General features: G+C 35.8%; 1 protein-coding gene across 4 annotated transcripts in view; it reads left to right on the forward strand.

Moving 5' to 3' along the window:
• Positions 1–24,505, forward strand: part of gig (TSC complex subunit tuberin) — a 943,661-nt gene that overhangs the window by 373,149 nt on the left and 546,007 nt on the right. For all 4 annotated transcript variants that reach the window (XM_090415521.1, XM_090415523.1, XM_090415524.1 and 1 more), the window contains exons 17-18: positions 7,288–7,443; positions 18,751–18,876. In XM_090415521.1, coding sequence (XP_090271647.1) covers positions 7,288–7,443; positions 18,751–18,876 — 282 coding nt within the window. The remainder of the gene's footprint in view (positions 1–7,287; positions 7,444–18,750; positions 18,877–24,505) is intronic.

A 24,505-nucleotide genomic window follows, 5' to 3' on the forward strand; every position in this document is an offset into this window, starting at 1 on the left:
TAATCTGAGGTGGGGCGACCACTTAAATAGAATATGTGAGGAAAGATTAGCAAAACAGATGTTTGATCCCAAGATGGCAGGAAAGAGACCCAGAGGAAAGACCAAGATCTAGGTGGATTGATTCAGTTGGAAGTGCCTTAGAAGCATAAAATATTAGATACGACAATATTTAAGTTCTTACAAGTAATAGGTTGATTTGGAGAAAAATTGTTGATAGGAGATTAATAATAATGTAAACTTAATCATGTAGTGCACTTAAGGGTACATATCAGGAGATTGATGATGATGACACTGCCATTGATGCCATCTGTTAAGGCCCGTAATCTGTCTAAGTCTCCATCTTAGATCAAGTGCTTTATTTCTATTCTGCTTCCTATAAGTTACCATTATTTAAGTTAAAGTTAAGTTGAAGTTGAAGTAAAAATAAGTTAAAATTATTTCTAACCCAGCTCTGAGATCCCTGTTAAAAAATTGGTTTGAACACTGTCTTGCATACAGGTAGTTTACTATTTTGATTAATTTCTCTCTTATTCTGCATTAATTTATTCAGTTTGCTTCATACCATACCAGCTTTGCTAATTCTATTGTCTATTTCTGTAGTTAATTTTCCATCACTAAATATTGCCATATTCACTCCATAAAACTAAAATCTTTTACTCTTTTTCTGTAGGTTTTCCCTTCAAGGAGGCAGTTGATGTTTTCGATGTTTTTTCTGTTCTCATTGTCTTTTTTGTTGATTTTTTTACAAAATTTTATTATATCAAATATTCAGTTTAGTCAGAGAATCCTGCAGTCTTTTACTGGATTTATTTACAACTATAACATTATCTCATCATCATCATCAAATTCCTGCCATGTACCCAGGGCCAGCCATCTTGGGGGTGCAATGTACCTGGGCCCCACGATCGAGTGGGCACAGTCAGTATACATTTGCAGAAACATATTATATTTCAAATGTGTTTTTTTTTTTTTTTTGTTTTCCTGTGCCAAAATGATTTGCAGATAAGAGGTTTTACAATACATTTATTTCGAAAATCCTTGAATTTTTACTTTTGAAAAATATTTTAGGGCCACCAAAACGTTTCTTGCACACGGGCCCCGTTATAGAGAAGGCCGGCCCTGCATGTACCCTCAAAAGGTGTACAGGATATGATAGTACTACATGAAAAATTTACATCATTACTAACTTCCTATCTACAATTTTTCTCCAAATCAGTCTGTTACTTGTCAAGACTCCAACATTATCAGATCTTATATTTCTATCATCTAAGGCACTTTGTACCATATCAATCCACCTATATCTTGGTCTTTCTCTGGGTCGTTTTCCTACCAACCTGGCAGAGAACACTTGTTTTGCTAATCTTTCCTCGCCCATTCTATTTAAGTGACCATACTACCTAAGATTAGCTCTGCTAATGCATTCCTGGATGCTGACAATGTCAAGTTCTTTCCTGATATCCTCATTTTTAATATGATATTGCCATTGATGCCATCAGTTCACGCCTCTAATCTTTCTCGGGACTCTCATATCTGCAGTCTCTAGTCATTGGTCAAGTGTTTTACTTCTAACCGAGCTCTCAGATCCATAAGTTAAAACTGGTTTCAACACTGTCTTGTATACAGCTAATTTAGTGTTCCAGCTAATTTCTCTCTTATTTCATATAAATTTTTCAATTGACTTCCTACCATACCAGCTTTGTTGATTCTGTTATCTATTTCCATATTTAATTTGCCATCTTCACTAAAAATCGTGCCTAAGTAGCTGAAATGTTTTACTTGTTCCACAGGTTCTCCATTTGCAATGCGGTTCACATTTTCAATGATTTGTCTATTTTCATTGTTTTGTCTTTTTATTGCTGACCTTCATACCATATCTATTACAACAGTTATTCAATTTAGTCAGGGAATCTTGCAGACTTGTAGAGGATTTATTTAGAAGTATAACATCATCCTCATAAAGCAAAGAGCTGACATTAACATCTCTAATTTTGATATCATGTTTAATACCACTTTCCTTCATAATGTGATTGATATAGATAATGAATAACAGAGGGGATAACGTACATCCTTGTTTCACACCAGACTTAACATTAAACCTTCCTGTACTTCCTTCAATTCTAACTGCTGACTTACAACTCAAATAAAGACTAAGTATTGCTTGATATAATGCCCCATTGACACCATATAACTGTAGCGTATCGAATAGCTTCTCTTTTGGCATCTTGTCATATGCCTTTTCCAGATCGACAAAACTTAAATACTGATCTTTGTTATATTCCCATGATTTCTCAACTATTTTTTGTAAAGCAAAAATCTGAACCTGATAGTCTCTATTTAGCCTGAATCCAGTTTTTTCTTTATGAAGCTTCCCTTCCACAATTCTTCTCAACCATTTCTCAAGTATACTTGCATAAATCTTACCAGGAACCCTCAGTAGAGAAATATCTCTATAATTCTCACATTCAGTTATATTTCCCCTACTCTACTCTAATCGTCTGGAATTCATCCCTCGGTCCAGGTCTTCTGAACTATTCAGTGCAGCCACTGTAAGACTTTTATACCTCCATTCTTGAGCATTTCTGGTTGAATATCATCTGCTCCAGCTGCCTTTTCACATTTCAGGTTTTTGATGGCATTTTCTACTTCAAGTATAGATATGTATTCCTGATTGCATGCCTGTTGAGGTTTTTTTTTTACCACTCTGCTTTTACTAATTGTTTCATTTAGCAATTTTTCAATGTAATTACTCCATACATCAAGGATATCTTTTTCTCCAGTGTTCATGTCATCTTTATCATCTCTAATTCATTTTACAGCATTCTTTCTTCCATTTCTGAGTTATTTCAACAGCCTCCAAAATATCTTGCCACCTTCTTGATATTTATTTTCTGTTCTTACCAGTCTTCCCATGTTTAGTTAGTTTTACACAGTAATTTGCTTTCTCACATTTGTCTCTGTATTTTCTAAGAGCACAAGCAGACTTATTTGCCAGCAACTTTTGATATGCTTTCTTCTTTTCCTTCTCTGCTTCTATAACTTTCCGTGTCTACCATGGAGTTCTGATTTTTTTATCCTTTGCAGACAACCTCTACATATGCCTCTCTGGCTGAATCAATCAGGGTTTTCTTCAAGACTTGCCACTGAATCTCCAAGATTTAGTTCCTGTTCTCAAACTCTTTTTTTTTTTTTTCTGCAATAATGTTTGTGTATTTTAGTCTATAGTTCACATCTGAGAGCTTCAACTTTTATTCACTTTAAAACTTTCTTTTTACCATGTTCTTCTTTTCAATATCAATTTTACCTTGCTCAAGACTAAACGATGACCACTTCCAATTTTAAATCCTGTGTAAATCTAGTGTCCTGCACCAGTGAGAAAACATCACTATCAACAATAACATAGTCAATGAGACTTTTCTTATTCCTTGCCTCTTCTCTCCATGTGAATTTGTGCACATTTTTATGTTGGATCTCACATGGTGTTAGTAATAACCAGTTCATGTCCTGAGTACTTCATTGTCCAGTTCCCCATTCTGATATTTGCCCACATCACTGTACTTGAGAATACCTGCCATTCAAGAAGATTAGTCTCATATTTAGTGTTGAATACTATGGCTACTACTTCTTTTCCTTGATTGTCATTGCCTGAATATAACGTTTTGTATTTATTGCTCAGAAAGATCTCACCAGTTTTTGTCTTTTTCGTTTCAGTCACCCCTAGTATGTCAATCTGGTACTTTTCTAATCCGTCAGCTAGCGGTTAAACACGGGGGCCTTTCTTTAACCGGGCGATGCCCCAACTGGCATGAAATTTTGTCATGTTGTACCATCATTTTGTAGTTTGGTTTAAGCCAATAAGAATACAATTTGGTCGGCTAAATCCCAAATTTCCAGCCCATCCTCCTTTGTTCAGTATCCAGGTAGATACCTAACAAGGTGCACCACGAGAAGGTGAGGATTGGATTAGGTGAGTAGCCCTGATTGGTTCTCCTCATTCCTTTAAAGGCCATGTGGAGGTCTCGTCTCAGTTATACAGCTTTGACCCTTAAGCACCCCATTTTCTGCATAATATATAACAGATACAGATATAACATCTGCATAAAATAAAGAACTGTGATTACCATCTCCAAGTTTGATATGTTTGACATCAGTTTCCTTCATATTATGATCCATATAGATGATGTACGCCATTGTCTCACACCTTATTTAACATCAAATCACCATCCTGTAACTCCTTTATTTCTAACTGACTTACAACTCAAATATAGACTCGGCATTGCTTGGTATAATATCCTATTTATGCTATATTACTGTAGCGTTTTAAACAGCTTTACTTTGACATCTTGTCATATGCCTTTACCAAATCTATGAAACTTGAATACAAATTTTTGTAATATTCCCATAATTTCTGACAAAAATATAATTTCTGTCTAAAAGCGAATATCTGATCCTGACAACCTATATGTGACCTGACCAGCTTGTTCTTCAAATTTGTCTTCTATAATTTTTCTTAGACTTTTCTCATGTATATACTTTTATAAATTGCCAGGAACACTCAGTAGGGAAGCCTCTCTTTAATTCTCACATTCAGTTTTATTTCCCATTTTATAGATGTATACTATGACATCTTTTGATTTGGTCACCTAGGTTTCTTCTTGATGGGGAGGAGGTGGAGAGGATCCAGAGGTGAGTGACCAAGACGATAGCAGGTCTATGGAATCAACCTTATGAGAACAGGTTGAAGATTTGTGGGTTGCAGAAATTAGTTGATAGGCGGAAAAGGGGGATATGATTGAGACATTCAAATTGCTAAAGGTTTTCTATGGGATTAATTCAGAGGATATTTTTGAGATCAGGACTGGTGGTGGGAGAACTAAGGGACACCTATGGAAGCTGGACAAGAGTGTGGTTAGCAAGGGTGTTAGAGCTGGGTTCTTTACTTTTAGAGTGGTAAATGAGTGGAATAAGCTGCCAAAGTCTTTTGTGGGTGCTATGACGGTGAGTGAGTTCAAGGCAAAGTATGATAGATACTGTGGGAATGTCGTATAGTTGTGTGGACATGATGTTTAGGGCCTCCCTCGATGAGTCTAAGGACTCCCTGGAGTCATCCGTAATAATAATAATCTTTACTCCTGTCATCTAGAATTTAACCCTCTGACCAGGATTTCTGAATTATGCAATATAGGCTAAAACTTTTATACCTCCATACTTGAGTATTTCTGATTGAGTATCATCTACTCCACCTGCCTTACCACATTTCAGGTTTTTAATGGCTTATTTTCCTTTAACTAATAATATGCATTCCTATTTAGTGTTTTCTATCACTTGGCTGTTACTGTTTGTTTCATTTATCAACCTTTCAAAGTAATTCTTCCCAACATTTAGAATATTTTTATCTTCGATTTTGATGTGATGTTACTTTTATTATCTTTGATTCCTTGTAGAATATTCTTTCCTCCAGATCTAGGCTTTTTAAATAATTTGAATATTTTTACCACTTTCCTGATATTTATTTTCTGTGTTCTTAGCTGTGTTCACTTTTTAACATTTTTCTCTGTATTCTCTAAGAGCACAGGCTGACTTAGTTATGAGGACCTTTTGATACACTTTCTTCTTTTTCTTGACTGCCTCTTTAACTTCTTGTCTCTCTGGTTGAATCAATCAATCAGTCTTTTCTTCAAGGTTTGCCAGTGAATCTCAAAGGTTTGGTTCTTTTTTCTAAACACTCATTTTTTTTTTCCTGAATTATATTTGTGTATTTGAGTCTGCATTTTATCTCTGAAATCTGATCAACTTAGATTTATTTTAAAACTTTCTTGTGCACTCTTCTTTTCAATATGGAATTTAGTTTTATCCTCCTCAAAAAACTAAATGGTGATCACTTCCAATTTCAAATACTGTGTGTACTCTTGTGTCCTGAGCCAGTGGAAAAACATTGCTAGCAACAATAATATAGTCAATGTGACTTTTCTTATTTCTTGCTTCTTCTTTCCATGGAATATGTGCACATTTGTATGTTGAAACATAGTGTTAGTAATAACTAGTCCATTTCTTGCTCTTTTCTCCAAATTTTCCTAAAATATTTCTATATGTCTGGTAATCATTTGCTTCTCTATTGTTTAGATCTCCAACAAGGACCAACTTTTCCTTTTTTCTTTTTCAGTTGCCTTATCTAATGCCTTAAAAATTCCGCTTCCTCCTTAATAGAACCTTCTGTGGGACAATAGGCACAAATTAGTCTTTTTGTCCAGTTCCCAATTCTGATATTTGCCCACATTACCATACTTGATATTGCCTACCATTCAAGAAGATTATCTTCATATTTAATGTTGTATGCTATAGTTACTTCTTCTTTTTCCTGATAGTTATTGCTGAATGTAACATGTGATTTTCGTTACATAAAATAATACTCACAGATTAAAAAAGACATCCACATCCTCAGTGAAATCTGTTAACATTGACCAATTGCACCAATGCTATGCTCTGTTTTTATCAGGATTATGGATAGCAAGAAAGAATTAAAGGATATTAAATATAACTAAACTACATCATTCAAAAATAGCACATCAAGTATAGAATCATTTTATATATATATATAAATAAATATTGAAAGTTTTTCCGCTTGGTTATACTATAAATTAGAGATACCAAGAGATTATATTCTTGGTTTCATCCTTTACCCAAGTGTAAGCAAACAGAGTTTGCACGTGAAGTTGCTTCATGACTGGGCTACTTGTATATAGAGGCTAATGACTTCACATCAATTGCCTTAGTATCCCATAATGCAATGCATATATCCTTATGGACATGTATATTGCTATGCATTACGAGAAGGGCCACTATCCAGACCAGTTTCGTTCTTTATTGAGGTCTCATCATTAGGAGCCAGACCCAGAAGTGATACCAATGTTGAAATAACTCAGTAGTCGTATTTCCATATACAAATAGTCAAACGATGTTGCACCTTATTACTAAACTACTCTAGATTTTTTGTTATACTTGGCATAACCAAGTGAAAAACTTTTCAACATTGAAATTAATTGAATTGAAATTCAATTCTCTTTCAAGATTGAAAGAGAACTAGGGGAATGGGAGACTTTCTAAAACATTTTCCCTTTCTACTTTTCTTCCCTCCCCAAATAACATTCAGTATACTTTCATTAATTCCTGAAACATGTCCAGTTTTCAAAATTATAGGTAATTTCAGTTTAGCATTATTCCCAAAAGTATAATTATACTAAGCATTTTTTATACACACCAGTTTCAATGTAATCTGTATTACTCTTTCAGGGAGAAATCATTGACCATGTAGTTCTTCCATTTCTGTCTCACCTGGATACTGTATCAGATGTTAAAATTAGGAAAGCAGCTATTCATATGTTAGTAGAGGTAGCAGAAAATTGTATAAATAAACACTGTTTGGATATTCTTGATATTATTGAAAGGGTAAGGAAAAATTTATGAAAATAAATGTTGTAATAAGTACTTTTGAATTATGCAGTGTCATTTTTTGACTGTACACCCTGTACTCTGTTTTCCTGCACATATAAAATTGGAGATGAAAATATTATCTTTTACTCTTCTAAACACTGAACTTGATGAGATTAGAATTTGGTGTTATAGAAGTAGATATTCCAGAAATTTTATTGAATTTATCCAGAAATTTATTGAAGTATGTTGATTTGTGTAACAAATCAACATAAATTCAACATAAATGTTAACATAAATTCAACAAATCTACATAAATATTCCCCCCCCCCTCTTCAATACAGTCAACATTTCCTTTTTTATTAAAAATTCCTTAACAGTTCAAAACATTAATAAAAAATTCAACATTGACAAATTCTGACGTCATGGTGAGCCTTGACATTACTTCACTATTCACTAGGCAGAGATCCTTGATCTTATTAATTCCCCCCCCCCCCCCATTTAATTGAAACATTTTGAAAACCGAACACTCAATACAGCTACACTCAAACTAATGGTCTGGCTGTGCTATGTTGATGATGTGTTTACTGTTTGTCCTCATGTCCCAGATACATTTTTAGAGTGTCAACAGCCAGCATCCTAAATAAACCTCATGATAGAAATTAAAAAAAAAAAGTAACAATTGCCTTTCCTTTTTAGATACACTAGTGACATGACTTCCTAATAGCTCATTATTCTTTTCCTTTTACAGAAAACCCACATACACAGGAAGGTATTGACATAAGGGATCACATCAAAACCCATCCCACCAAGTGGCATCCTCAAAATACTTACTCATCAAGCCACAGCTATTTGTACCAATGAACAACCCATAAGAGTGACCTCAGCTACCTTTGTGACACCTTTTTGTCCAATGGATGTAACCTGTATAAAGTAGATAAAATACTGCATGCATGATATCTGAGTGCTGCTGCAGATTTCAAATGTAGTCTTTTTTTAAATTTACTGTGATGGAGCATGGTGGTTTCTTCCAGAAGATCATGTGAGTGGTATCCAATGCTTCATCCACAAGAGCAGATTGACCATAGATATGATTTCAGATGTACGTTTTGTGTTCATCTAAATGGATGGTGGCTGATCTATCTATCTTTCCAAAGTATGTCTACATATAGGAATAGGGTACTTTATATACTCTAGGTACTGAGACAGGAGCTGATCTTTGGTAGCACAGTTAAGGGTAGCAAGTTTCCAGTGTGAAACTTGTTTAAAAGTTGTGTAGAGGTTGTACTTTTTAAAAAACTTGGCTATTTATGCCAGTGTACCTATTAGATGGTGATAGCATTTCTAAAATCCTTCTGAAAGGATGAGCAAGGATTTGGGCAGTGGGGGGGGGGGGACAGAGGAATTGATTTTTTTTTAAATTCTGTAAGCACTATAGCCATTGGATCGGAAGGTGTTGTGTATATGGTTGAGTTCTGTTGAAAGAGAGGATCCACTGGAACAAAGATTGTAGTCTCTACTGATTTGATGCAGTATTGTTGAGAAGGGTGCTGGTGGGAAAGTTTGTGAATACATCTGCCTGTGTGAGTTTTCTGTAATACAGTGGCGAGGTTACCATTCAGAAGGCATGTCACTAATATGTGTAGGAAGGGTAAACAATTGTTATTTTCTTTTTCTGTCATAAACTGTATTCTTCGATGACAGAAAAGGAAAATTACAATTGTTATTATCTAATGTGGCTAAGATATGTAGATGATCTCTATATGGCCTCATGGTCCAGACACATTAGACTCCTTCCTTGGTTACCTCAATAAAGAACACATCATCTACATATCTTAACCACACAGAAGGTTTCAGGAGGGCTGAGTCTATGCTCATTTTTTAAAATTTTCCATTTAAAAATTGGCAAGTGGGAGGGGGTGAGAAGGTGGAACTCATAGCAGTCCCTTTATCTATTTATTTGTAAATGTTGTTCCTCTAAGAAAAATAACCAGAATTAGTAGCAAATCAAAAGTGATCTAAGATATCAGAAGGAAAAACGTTTTTTTAAGAGTGTTAAGATGTCATTCAAGGGAATATTGGAAAACAGTGAGATGATGTGAAAGCTTGCTTATGTATCTGTATTATTTAAAGTTAAATTTTCAGTCAAAGTTTTAAAATGGGTAGATGTTTTTATATGGAATGTAGTAAGGTCAGTGAGAGGGGGGGGGGCAACAGAATTTGCTAGCTGTTTTGACAATTTCTTTTCAAAAAGGCTCAACGAAGATGCTGTCAGTACTCTAAGCCTCAGCCACAAATTTGCCATCACACTGAAAGAAGTGTGTGTGTTCTAGACCAAATGTACAACATAGAATGCAGAATCTGTCACTTAACTGTGGAAATAGACATCATAATACTTAATATTGCCAATATCTTTTCCCAGTCTTCACCTCCAAGTGTAATCAATCTTCAGGCCAACTTGCTACAAAAAAAAAAAAAAAAAAAAAAAAAAAAAAAAAAAACAGGTATTGTCATAACCAGAGTGGATAAGGATAATGCATAGTCATCCTTAATGCCACTGAATATAACTGGAAAATGGATATTATTCTCTGAGATCACTCTGCCTACTGCTTGCTTGACTTCAATTCCACCAATATGCAGAGTTAAATTAAAAAATTAGAAAGCTAACTTAAAAAATTGTTCTTCCTGGTCCCCGGCATCACAAAAAACTCAGTTCTCTAACCCCTCCCAAGCTTTACAGTTTACTCAAAATCAATTTCCCCATAATACCTATAGCAGATGCCACTGATGCTTCATACTATAAATTGTCAAAACATCTAGCAAACTCTCTTACCCCCCCCCCCCCCCCTCCCCGGTCTTATTTCATCATCATCAAATTCCTGATATATATCCTCAAGGGGTGTATAGGATATGATAGTACTACATGAAAAATTACATCATTACCAACCTCTTATCAACAATTTTCCTCCAAATCAGTCTATAACCTGTCAAGACTCCAAATTATCAGATCTTATATTTCTGTCTTCTAAAACACTTTTTTACTGTATCAATTCTGCTATATCTTGGTCTACCTCTTGGTCTTTTTCCTACCAACCTGGCAGAGAACACGTTTTGCTAATCTTTCCTCTCCCATTCTGTTTAAATGACCATACCACTTGATATTAGCTCTGCTAATGCATTCCTGGATGCTAACAATATCAAGTTCTGTCCTAATATAATCGTTTTTAATATCATATTGCCATTGATGCCTTCTGTTCATGCCCCTAATCTTTCTCAGGACTCTTATATCTGCAGTCTCCAGTCTTTGGTCAAGCGTTTTACTTCTGACCGAGCTCTCAGATCCATAAGTTAAAATTTGCTTGAATCTTGTATACAGCTAGTTTAGTGTTTTGGCTAATTGCTCTCTTATTCCATATGAATTTATTCAGTTTTCTTCCTACCATACCAGCTTTGTTAATTCTGTTGTCTATTTCCATATTTAATTTACCATCTTCACTAAAATCTTGCCTAAGTAGCTGAAATGTTTCACTTGTTCTATAGGTTCTCCATTCACACTGCAGTTAATATTTTCAAATTTTCTGCCTATTTTCATTGTCTTTGTCTTTTTAATGCTGACCTTCATACCATATCTAGTACAATATATTGCAAGATTCCCTGACTAAATTGAATATTGTACTGGGTACAATATAGTACAATATATTGTATCCAGTACAGTATTCAATTTAGTCAGGGAATCTTACAGACTTGTAGCGGATTTATTTAGAAGTATAACATCATCTGCATAAAGCAAAGAGCTTAGATTAACATCTCCAATTTTGATATCAGGTTTAATACCACTTTCCTTCCATAATACAATCCATATAGATAATGAATAAGAGAGGCAATAATGTACATCCTTGTCTGACACCAGATTCAACACTAAATCACCTTCCTATACTTCCTTCAATTCTAACTGCTGACGTACAAGTCAAATACAGTCTAAGTATTGCTTGATATAATGCCCCATTGACACCATCTAACTAGCATTTTGAATAGCTTCTTGCTTGGCACCTTGTCATATGCCTTTTCCAGATCTACAAAACATAAATAGAGATCTTTATTATATTCCCATGATTTCTCAATTATCAGTCATAAAGTGAAAATCTGATCCTGACAGCCTCTATTTGGCCTGAATCCAGCTTGGTCTTCACCAAGCTTCTCTTTCACAATCCTTCTCAACCTTTTCTCAAGTATACCTGCATAAATCTTAAGAGGAACACTCAATAGAGAAATACCTCTGTAATTGTCACATTCAATTTTATTTCTTTTTTTATATATGGGTACTATGAGAGCTCTACTCCAATCATCTGGAATTCGTCCCTCTGTCCAGGCCTTCTGAATTATGCCACTGTAAGACTTTTATACCTCCATACTTGAGCATTTCTGGTCGAATATCATCTACTCCTGCTGCCTTTCCACATTTCAAGCCTTTGATGGCTTTTTCTACTTCAAGTATGGATATGTATTCCTGACTGCATGCCTGGTCAGTGTTTTTTATCACTGTGCTGTCATCACTGCTTGTTTCATTTAGCAGTTTTTCAAAGTAATTACTCCATACTTCAAGGATATCTTTTTCTCCTGTTTTCATGTCACCTTTATCATCTCTAATTCCTTTCACAGCACCCTTTCCTCCATTTCTGAGCTTCTTCAACAACCTCCAAATAATCTTGCCACCTTCTTGATATTTATTTTCTATGTTTTTACTAAAGTCCTTCCATGATTTTTGTTTAGCTAGTTTTACACAGTGTTTAGCTTTCTTACATTTGTCTCTGTATTCTCTAAGAGCACAAACTGACTTATTTGCCAGCAACTTCATCAGAGAATCAGAACTCCATTTTTCTGTCCTTACAGACAACCTCACCACAAGCCTCTCTGGCTGAATCAGTCAGTGTTTTCTTCAGGGCTTGCCACTGAACCTCCAAGGTTTGGTTCCTGTTATTAAACTCTTTCATTTTTTCTTCAATCATGTTTGTGTATTTTAGTCTACAGTTCACACTTGGGGGAGACTACACTCCTGCCAGGTGCATCGCCCGGGTGGCGGATGAGAGAAACTGAAATGGGTTGCTCTGAATAAAAAACAAAGAGCCATAGACCAAAGGATGTAGCAGAGGCATGGCAAGCGGCTACATTATTATGCCAGTAATGTACATGAGCCGGAGAAAGTCTACAATCTGAGATAGTGCTACTGTGTATGGGACAGCTGACGCCTGCTCGAAGACCACATAGAGTAGGTTAGAAATCAGCAATGTGGTCAGCCAAGGATGTCAAACATATAGCCACCCCTCAACATAAAATCATTATACCGACCTGGAAAAATGCAGTTAGTCCAGGAAAATTTAAAAAGACTGAAATGGAGTATTTTAGATTTATCAAAGACACATTGGTGTGGAGATGAATTTACCAGAAGGAAGACTATACTTCTCAGGAAGAAAGTTGCATTATTAATTGAGAAGAAATTTACACACTCAGTAATTGAAATAAAACCAGTGTCTCCTAGAATAATCACAGCCAAACTTCAAACAAAAGAAAAAGGTCAAACAATTAAAATAATCCAAATATATGCACCAGATAGTAACCATTCAGAGGAAGAAATAGAAAATTTCTATGAAGAACTACAACAGGAAGTAGATAATTCCAAGAACAGAGAACTCATGGGAGATTTTAAAGCTAAAATAGGACAGTTCACAGCAGACAAAAAAGATGTGATGGGGAAATTTGGATACCAAGAGTTTAATGACAGGAGAACAATTACTCCACTTCTGTAAAGCAAACGATCTAATGATTACAAAAGCACATTGTTCTATCAATGCTCTAATAATAAATATACAGTGCTGCGCTTACTCACAGTAGATCAAAAACACACTCACATGAAAATCTGTGAACAGTGTTCGGAGCATTTTAACAGGAATAAAGATGATTTTGTGTGTCAATTTATTACCATGGATGAGACTTGATTCACCATTATACACAGAATCCAAACAGCAGTCAAAACTGTGGGCAGAAGCCAGGTTGTCAGTGCCAAAGAAGACAAAGTCGTTTCCTTCAGCAGGACAGGTTATGGTATCGGTGTTTTGGAATGCTAAAGACATTTTGCTTATTAATTATCTTGAAAAGGGTAAAACAATAATCGGGGAATATTATTCTGATCTTTTAACCAGACTAGACAAAAAAATTCATGAGAAAAGGCCCGGTTTGCAGAAGAAAAAAATCATATTTCATCATTACAATGCACCTGCCCACAAAGGTGTTTTGGCAATAGGAAAATTAAGAGATCTGCACTATGAATTGTTGGAACATCCACCCTATTCCCCTGATTTGGCTCCCTCTGACATCTGTCTCTTCCCAAAACTAAAATTCTTCCTTGCTGGTCAGCATTTTTCTTCGAAGAAGAAAATTTTGCAGATCTTACAGAGAACCACTAGAGGGACAGAATAATGGTGCTGGAGCATTGCCTGACTAAATGTATTAGTCATAAGGGAGATTATGTTGAAAAATAAAAATAATTTTGAAATTATAAATTCATTTTTTCATTGTTAGGCTAAGAACTGGTAATTAACTTAAGGAAATTACAATGCATAAAACAGATATTAATTAAAAGAAACTTTAATGACTACTTCAACATTTCGGCAAAGTCACGTTGCTATCTTCAGGATCATACAAATATGGTATGTGCATTCAGGCACTAACAAAAGCAAATGAGAAAGAAGGTAAGAAACTAATCTTTTCCTAAAGTCCTAATGGTGACCCTTGGGTTGTCTTGGCCTTTGGGCTGAAGTTCTTAAGATGCAAGTCTCCCAATTTTGGGGCAGTCTCATGCACCCAAATTTGTTGAGGTTTGAAACGTTTTTTAGAGCCGCTGATGATTCCATGAATAATCTTTCGTACTTGAACTTGCTGCAGTGTATTATTTTTGTTTTCTTCCAACGAAGCCCAGAGTGGCTGTACTGGTGAAACCGGATGTAGTCTTTGTGTTCTGAAATCCTGATATTCGCTGTCCTGCCTGTTTGGCCAAAGTAGGACAATTTACAGCTGCAAGGGTCCTGGTATACACCAGGTAGGTCTAGGGGAAGTGGTTGGTCTTTGATAGAGCAGATAAGGGATGCCAACTTTTTATATGGTCTATAACAAGAAGTTAGGTCATATTTTTTGAGGATATTGGTTATTTTCTCAGAGGTGCGCCAGATGTAGGGGATGATGATAGATTTAGTGTAATCTTTATTGTGAAGGGGTGGTGGGGGTGTGTGGTTTACTGGGTTTAGTATTTTTTGGATTTTTTGGGGGGTTGTAGCCATTGGCTAAGGAAGTGTTAAGGATGTGGTTTAGTTCAGTGGTTAGGGCATTGTCATCTGTGCAGATTAATTTTGCCCTGTTATATAGTGTTTTAATAACCCGATATTGTTGTGAGGGGGGGGAGATTGCTGGTGAATGTATCTGCCTGTATGGGTGGGTTTTCTATAAACAGAGAAAACCAAAGATCCATCAGACTGGGAGTGATTAGAGTATCTAGGAAGGGGAGGGTGTTGTTTTCCTCTTTTTCCAAGGTGATCTGGATCCTGGGGTGTTGGTTGGTTAAGTGTGTTAGGAAGACGTGGAGTGTATCTGAGCCATGTGGCCAAATAGCAAACACATCATCCATGTGACGAAGCCAAATAGTGGGTTTTTGTGGGGCAGAGTTTAAGGCTTTCTCTTCAAAGGTCTTCATAAAGAAGTTGGCCAAGGGTGGAGAAAGTGGTGAACCCATGGATCTCCTCTCTATTTGTTTGTAGAATTTTCCTTGCCAAACGAAATAGCCTGAGTTCATTGTGAACTGAAATAGGGCTGAGATATTGGTCAGAAATTTGGTTTGGATGAGCTCTAGGGTTTCCTTGAGTGGGACATTTTTGTGAATAGGGAGGAGACGTCAAAACTGATCATTATGTCAGTGTGTTGGAGTGAGAGGTTTTCTATACTGGCTTTGAAGTGGGCTGAGTTTTTTTATGTGTGATGGTGTGTTGCTAGTATACTGTGTGAGTGCTTTGGCTAAATGTTTGACTAATTTATGTGTGGGGGAATCAATGCCATCCACTATGGGACGTAATGGCACATTTTGTTTATGTATTTTTGGAAGTCCATATAATCGGGGGGGGGGGGGGGGGGGGGGTTAGTTTGTTAGTAACTTCCACAGGCCAAGAAGTGACCTTCTTAAGGAGTCTGTGAAGAGTTCTAATCTGAGAGCTGGTAGGATTATATTTAGTAGAAAGGGATGTAGTACGGTCTAATAATAAATCCTTAAGCTTACTTGTGTAGTCCTTTTGGTTGAGAACCACTGTGGCATTTCCTTTCCCTTATCCGCTTTCGTGATTACTATTTTTTTGTTTTTCTTCATTTCTAGTAGAGCTGCATATTCTTCTTTGGATAAGTTGGTTTTTGGAGGTCTTGCTTTGGTGAGAATACCGGCTACATCCAGTCAGACGTTGTTATCGATATGGTTAGGAAGGTTGCGGATCCATGTTCTATTTGGATCATTATTTCCTTGGCAGGTATTCTTATAGGAGCTAGGGCGAAATCGTGGCTACGTGAAAGTGCGGTGAGTGCTTCAGGCTTCAAAACTACGGAAGAGAGGTTGACTACCATGTTCAGTGGTTGTAGTGGTACAGAAGTAGAATTCTTTATCAAGTTACCATATTTTTTCATGTACCGACTACGTATTTGCATCATAAGAACTTCAGCCCAACAGCCAAGACAACCCAATTAGCCCACTAGGGGGCACCATTAGGACTTTAGGAACAATATTAGTTTCTTGCCTTCTTCCTCATTTGCTTTTGTTAGTGCCTGCATGTACATACCATATTTGTATGTTCCTGAAGATGGAAATTGAAGGTATTCATTGAAGTTTAATTAATATCCGTTTTATACGTTGTAATTTCCTTAAGTTAATTACCAGTTATGTATAACCAACATATAAGCCTTGCTATATAAGCTAAGAATGTTTCATACCACACTCGTTGTCTCATGGTGTATCAGATTGATGATATTGGTTTGCAATTTCTTGCAAACCAATATCATCAATCTGATACACCATGTGCAACCTTTTCAACCGAAGTGCATAACCTTACATTTTCAACATTAAATTGATAATCATGCCAATTTATTTAAATCATCCTGCAGGATATCTACATCACATTTATCAACTATTGCTCTCCCCAGCTTTGCATCATCAGCAAACAACTAAATATTCCTTCTTAAATCTTTCCCTATGTCATTGATATACAAATTAAAGAGTAGTGGCCCTGATACTGAATCCTGAGATACTTCACTAGTCACCATCATTTTTCTAGAATCCACCATATCTACTCTCTGGTGCTTGTCCTTCAGCCATCCACCCTGTCCATGCTACTATCCTCATATCCATTTCCATACTCTCCATTTTTTGTAATAGTTTTCCATGTAATATTCTGTCAAATGCCTTGGCAAAGTCGAGCAGTCTCATACTTTTGCATTACCTTTATCCAATTCTGCTGTCACCTTATTATAAAATGTGAATAAGTTACTAAAACTAGTAAGACAGTTCCTACCGTTTACAAAGCCATGCTGCCCATTATAGAGTGTCACATCCCTGTAGGTGATGTATCTTAATACCGTCTGTTCTATAAGTACCTTCATGGTGACTGCTCCAGTGAACTGGCAATTCCCCACTTTCTTTTGCACCTGTTAATACAAGAGCTGCAGCTGCCCACCACCTCTTTACTGTGCAACAGCAAACACAATTAACCTGCTTCTGTTTTTCCTCTTTCTGCTCTCCACTTATGTTCTCTGAAGCAGCCTTCCTCTAGAAGCATTCCCAGACAACTACAGCTCTGTAACTCATCAAAAAAAAAAAAGAAACCTATCTCAGTCCTTATCTGCACCCCACATACACAGTAAAAAAACCTAACCCTTTTCACTCATCTGATCCCATACATGAGTGGTTGAAGGATCTATAGACACACTATACCACTTTATAGTAAGTGGCGACAGTATTATTTACTAGCTGGTTGGGAGTCTCTGATTGATTACTGTTGGCCATCCTTCAGAACGTTTTCTGTTGTACTCACATGGGAAGGATCTAGGTCACTACAGTGTAGTTGGCATGCTCTTGAAGAGTTTTGTTGCACTGCATTTGAGAAGTAAGGAGAGGACAGAAACTGGAGTATTTGCTATGAAGGCTAAACATGACAGCAACTAATTAAGAAGGTAGTGTTTCACTGGGTAATGTTATCTACACCTAGAGGTCCAGTTGGCATTTCCTCCAAATGGCAAGTACAACTGCTGCCGCAAAGGCAATGGCAGAAATCCAACAGGTATTTGCCATTATTATTAGCTTTGCTCTTTTCTCTAAATTTTCCCAATATATTTTTGTATGTCTGGCAATCATTCTTACTCTGCTATTTAGATCTCCAACAAGGACTAACTTTTCCTTTTTCATTGTGTCAGTTGCTTTCTCTAAAGCCTTAAAAATTTCCTCCACTTCTACCTTAGTAGAACTTTCTGTGGGACCATAGACACAAATAAGTCTCATTGTCCAGTCCCCCATTCTCATATTTGCTCATATCACTCTACTTGCGACTGCCTGCTATAGAAGATCAGCCTCATATTTAGTGTTGAATACTCTGGCTACTCCTTCTTTTCTTTGATTGCCATTGCCTGAATATAACATTTTGTATTTATTGCTCAGAAAGATCTCATTAGTTTTTGCCCACATGATGAGTTGGGGTGAGTTTTAGGATTTGTTCCAGTAGCTGACTTTTTGCTGTTTGCCCTGTTCCCTGACTAAAACAATGGGGGCCTTGTTTAACTTGGTGACTCCCCAGCGCATGAAATTCTGTCATGTTGTAACCATCATTTTTTATTTTGGTTTAAGCCAATAAGAATACAATTTTGGTCGGCTAAATCCCAAATTGCCAGCCCATCCTTGTTCGTTCAGTATCCAGGTAGATATCTAACAGGGGTACACCATGAGAAGGTGAGGATTGGACATTAGGTCAGAAGCCCTAGCTGGTTCTCTGCATTCCTTTAAAGGCTATGTGGAGTGTCCTCTCAGTTATATAGCTTTGATCCTTAAGCACTCCTTAAATCTTTCATAATATTAATAATTCAATCCAGTTTTTAAACCTTTTCTTCCCTTTGTTAATCCACCACTGTCAGCAATGCCTATTACTCATTTGGTGTATGTGTGTGTGGGAGGGGGGGGAAGCAAATGCAATGCAATAAATTTCTAAGTGTTCTTCAAAAGTATCAACTTTACAGTAATTTTACTTTGCTCTTTAGGTTATAAAACGGCCATTTGATCACACCATGGGAGGTAGAGATGCAGCAGATACCATTTTTATTATCAATGATGAGGAAGTTGTGGATGTGAAGGCTGCTATTACAGGATTGATTAGTATATTTAAGGTGAGATATCTTGGTATTATAATTGAAACATATTACATTTTAAAACATTACATCCTTTGGGAGTGTGCAGTGATGGAACATAATTTTTACCTTCCACTTGTTTTATGATTTGTTAAGTTTTACATTATCTCTTTTGTTTCTAGATAGGTACATTGATGCCATATACACACACTAAATTCTCAGGGTTGTATAGCTATTTTTGCTTTAAATGCTGTGTTCACTGTCTTTCTTAATATTTTTATTTGTCAAGTTAGTTCAACTTGAATATTCATGAATATTAATAATAGTAGGGTTCTTTTCTAACATCTCGTTTTCATCATGGCTTTGTTATTGATATGATTAAATAATTTATTTTATATTTAAAGGCAAGAAAGGTGACCAGTATGGTAAGGAAGGCAAAATTCATATTTTGAAAAGAAACTAATCGAGCAGGCCACAGGAAATCCCAGAGTTTTTTCACTACATGGTAAGTAAGAGGAAGAATTACTGTGGAAAGGATCTAAATAAGTGGGGATGACAGTGAGGTTACAGAAGCAGACGAAATAATTGACTCACTGATTGACCACTCCACAAGGGTATATCATCCAAGTAAAATTACTGCTGTGACATGTGTGACAGGGACTGGTGTTGGAACATAGATGGATGAATTGGCAGCTCTTTGGATATTGAGGAATGTCATGTAAATACAGCTATGAGATTAGATGGGATAACCCGTGTTTCACATTGATGGCACTGTATACTCTAGCCCATAAGATTACTTAGCCATCGAAGAACACAAGTTGTTATTCCTCTTTATAAGGCCTTGATACATCCACATCTGGATTACTGTGCTCAAGTGTGGTCCCCTGAGGTTCTTGGGCATAAGCAATCAGTAGAGAGGATCTAGAAGCAACTGACCATGATGGCAAGTGGTCTGAAATGTTCCCTGTGAGGATAGATTGAGGGCTTACAGGTTGCAAAAGTTGGTTTACAGGCATAAAAAAAAGGGAGGCATGTGATAGAAACATTTCAGTTACTTAAAGGGTTTTATAGGATTAATGCAAGGAAAGTGCTTCAGTACTTGGCTACAGGGACAGAACAAGAGGTCATCCCTGGAAGTTGAGTAAGAGTGTAGTTACAATAAAGAGCCAAGAGGCTATTTTTTTTTCGGCGGCGTAAATTAAGTTAAGGGGATAATAAATCTCTCATTATTTCAGAGCCGAATAAGAAACTCTGAGATCAAAATCTAAGAGTTTCATGCCGAAGAACTTTTGGTGAGTCCAAGCGTAAGTCAACACCTGGTAGTACAACACTAGGGCAACTCGGAGCAAAGGTGGAGCAAGTGTCTATCACTATCCTTAATATTTTCTCATAATGTAAAACGCAACTCCTAGGAGATGTGTTACTGTTTTACATTATGAGGGAAGGTCACTACCCAGACCGGTTTCAATTTTTATTGAGGTCTCATCAGTGAGTAGGTAGACCTGGATAATACCAAGGTTTAAGTGAACCGAACTTACATACTTTACTATATGAATTGCCAGAAAGGTGTACCCATATATTATTACTACAATAAAGAGCCAAGAGGCTATTTTTTTCGGCAACATAAATTATGGGGATAATAAATCCCTCATTATTTCAGAGCCGAATAAGAAACTCTAAGATTGAAATCTAAGAGTTTCATGCCGAAGAATTTTTGGTGAGTCCAAGCATAAGTCAGCACCTGGTATTACAATACTAGGGCAACTCGGAGCAAAGGTGAAGCAAGTTTCGATCACTGTCCTTAAAGGATAAGAATTTGTTGTTTTAAGGATACTTGCGACATAAGACTGAATGATATAATCACGTAATCACAAGAAAGATATTTATTTAACCAAATATTTCGGTCTGGAAATAGCAGACCATCGTCGGTGGTATTACAAGAACAGTTTAAAAAAAAATATATACAAGCTAGAATACTAACAATAGATCGTTGAAATTAGAACATGCCGCGTGATGTTATATCACTAAGTATGAAACGAAATATTTTGAAGTAGAAACATGATTGAATTTGCTATAAAAAAAAAAAAAAAAAAAAAAAAAAAAAAAAAAAAAAAAAAAAATTAATGAGTAATCTTGATTAGGCTTTCCCAGATTTTTGATATAGATATGCAGTCATTACGATTCAGGTTGGGATGATGGAGCAAGGCCTCCACGCTTTCCTTGAACAAACGTTCGAACCTATAACGGGATCTATGTAAGAGGCGCGTTTTGGACCAAAGGATGCTGTGGTCAGTTTCAATCCCGTGTTGAGCCAAACCAGACTTTTCAGGTTTATTGTGAAGAATGGATGATTGATGTTCTTGGATTCTTTTTTCAAGAGAACGTCCAGTCTGTCCAAAGTAAGAGAGATCACAGTTGCAAGGAATTTGATAAACTCCAGGAAGAGATAAAGTTGAGCGTTTGTCTTTAGGAGAAGGAAAATGAGAAGACAATTTGTTAATAGGAGAATACGTAGCTGTTAAATCATATTTCTTCAAAATTCTTGCGATAGGTTCTGAAATACCGGAGATATAAGGAATAGGTACTCGACGTATTGAATCTTTGTTGTTTTGTGGAGGATTATAAGATGTAAGAAGACGTTGAATACTTTTTTCAGAAAAGCCATTGTTCTACTTTTGATTATCTACAGAAAGAACTTTCTACTATCCAGCAACACATGAAACTCAATGGCTTTTCTGAAAAAAGTATTCAACGTCTTCTTACATCTTATAATCCTCCACAAAACAACAAAGATTCAATACGTCGAGTACCTATTCCTTATATCTCCGGTATTTCAGAACCTATCGCAAGAATTTTGAAGAAATATGATTTAACAGCTACGTATTCTCCTATTAACAAATTGTCTTCTCATTTTCCTTCTCCTAAAGACAAACGCTCAACTTTATCTCTTCCTGGAGTTTATCAAATTCCTTGCAACTGTGATCTCTCTTACTTTGGACAGACTGGACGTTCTCTTGAAAAAAGAATCCAAGAACATCAATCATCCATTCTTCACAATAAACCTGAAAAGTCTGGTTTGGCTCAACACGGGATTGAAACTGACCACAGCATCCTTTGGTCCAAAACGCGCCTCTTACATAGATCCCGTTATAGGTTCGAACGTTTGTTCAAGGAAAGCGTGGAGGCCTTGCTCCATCATCCCAACCTGAATCGTAATGACTGCATATCTATATCAAAAATCTGGGAAAGCCTAATCAAGATTACTCATTAATTTTTTTTTTTTTTTTTTTTTTTTTTTTTTTTTTTTTTTATAGCAAATTCAATCATGTTTCTACTTCAAAATATTTCGTTTCATACTTAGTGATATAACATCACGCGGCATGTTCTAATTTCAACGATCTATTGTTAGTATTCTAGCTTGTATATTTTTTTTTTTAAACTGTTCTTGTAATACCACCGACGATGGTCTGCTATTTCCAGACCGAAATATTTGGTTAAATAAATATCTTTCTTGTGATTACGTGATTATATCATTCATACTGTCCTTAATATTTTCTCATAATCTAAAACGCAGCTCCTAGGAAAGTATGTAAGTTCGGTTCACTTAAACCTTGGAATTATCCAGGTCTACCTACTGACTGATAAGACCTCAATAAAGGTCGAAACCGGTCTGGGTAGTGACCTTCCCTCATAATGTAAAACATTAACACATCTCCTAGGAGCTGCATTTTACATTATGAGAAAATATTAATGACAGTGATCAAATCTTGCTCCACCTTTGCTCCAAGTTGCCCTAGTGTTGTACTACCAGGTGTTGACTTATGCTTGGACTCGCCAAAAGTTCTTTGGCATGAAACTCTTAGATTTCAATCTTAGAGTTTCTTATTCGGCTCTGAAATAATGAGGGATTTATTATCCCCTTAACTTAAGAGTGTAGTTAGTTGAGTGTTGAGGACTAAATTGTTCGCTTGGAGAGTGTTGAATGAATGGATTGGTTTGCCAGAGACAGTGTTCCTCATCTTAATGGGTACAATAAATATTGTGCAGATAGTTTGAGTCTCCTTTGATCAGTTTTCAGACTTCATGGCAGTACTCGTACAACAATAATAATTTCTTGTATCATTGAAATTATTATTTTCTGTACTGTTTTAATTCTGTTGTATGTACACATATGATTGTTCACATTATTAAGAATTGTGTCTAGATGTCTTTGCTTTTTTTCCCCCTTAAAATAATGGCTTCTTGACAGCTAGTAGCTATAATACGTACTGGCATATTAACATTTTGAATTTCACATTATGCCAGAATAAATTAGTGGCTTGTTAAAAATTTACTCTTTCCATATAGCAATTTTGTTCATTTCAGCATTTTCAAGTGTTTAAGATTTGTGAAAGGTATATATCACATCTTTGTAGCTGCGTGTGTAATTCAACTTTGGATGTTATTTAGGTGCTGTAATTTTTGAACACAAAGAAAGTGCACCCTGTCTAGTTTCTGATAGAACACAGTAAGAAGGTTGTGAATATTCATCGTCAGTTACAGAAGATACAAAGCATGATTGAAAGTTCTTGGATGGGACCCATAATTCAAAAATGTGTTGATAGTATAATGGATTTAAAGTTTTGTTACGTATGAATGATCCTCCTATTCTTCACTTATTAGTACACACAAGCAATGATTCACTAATGTTTTGACATAGTTTTTCTAGTTGTGTTCCTTGTGCATTTTGGCATGCCATCTCAGAGAATTTAGGCTTTTCAATTTTTTTTTTTTCTCTCTCTCTCTCTCTCTGTCTCTTTCCCACTCCAAGTCTAGAAGGGCATTCTGCATTACAAAGATGTTTTGGCTGAACAAATATCCAGCCAGCAGTAGTGCATTTCAGTGTTGAAATATTTGTTAGACTGAAGCGAACATAAACATCACTTCTATTGTTGTTTATTGATAATTAAGTAATATTTAAATTCTTTACTTTACTTTTTTAAATTGTCTTTAATTGTTCTTACTTTAGGAAATAAGGTAAATAAATATTATTTTCTTATTATTCTGTGTTGTGAATTAAACTGTTAAATATAAACTGACATGAACTTTCCAACACATAACCTTTCTACTCATTTAATATTTAAATTGTATATAATATATAAATTCTCTGAATATAATTTAAATTCTTTTGACTTATATAAAAAATTCATTATGATTAATATGCCAAAAACTATAATTCAATGCATGTAGTGCTTTTGTTAGTATTTATTTAATGAATACTAACAAATTAGTATAACCGAAAAAGTTCTTTTACCATGTGTAAAGCCAAACTATGTGTGCTAAAGGCACTTACTTTTAAAACTATTCTATGATTTTCATAGAATAATCAATTTTAGAACAATGAATTTCATTGCCCATTGTGAGATTATCAACCTGCGAGGCATAAAAAAGTATCACATTTGATCTCTTAAACCTGGGTTTCCCGAGTATCTCACATAGTCCATAACCCACCCACGGTACAAAATATAAATGTACTATAATAGGCTAATAGCCTTTTGTAGGTAGAATTAAAAATGTATTGGATTCTACTAAGTTTTAAGATTTTATTCGGTAACTGGTTATTACATTTTGCTACCTCTTGCTTTGGAGGGGAGGAGGTGTTAAATTTAGCAATTAATTTGCATGGTTG

Source organism: Typopeltis vanoorti, chromosome 3 (genome assembly GCF_054136105.1).
Source record: "Typopeltis vanoorti isolate ZY-2024b chromosome 3, IOZ_Tvanoo_1.0, whole genome shotgun sequence".
Taxonomy (NCBI): domain Eukaryota; kingdom Metazoa; phylum Arthropoda; class Arachnida; order Uropygi; family Thelyphonidae; genus Typopeltis; species Typopeltis vanoorti.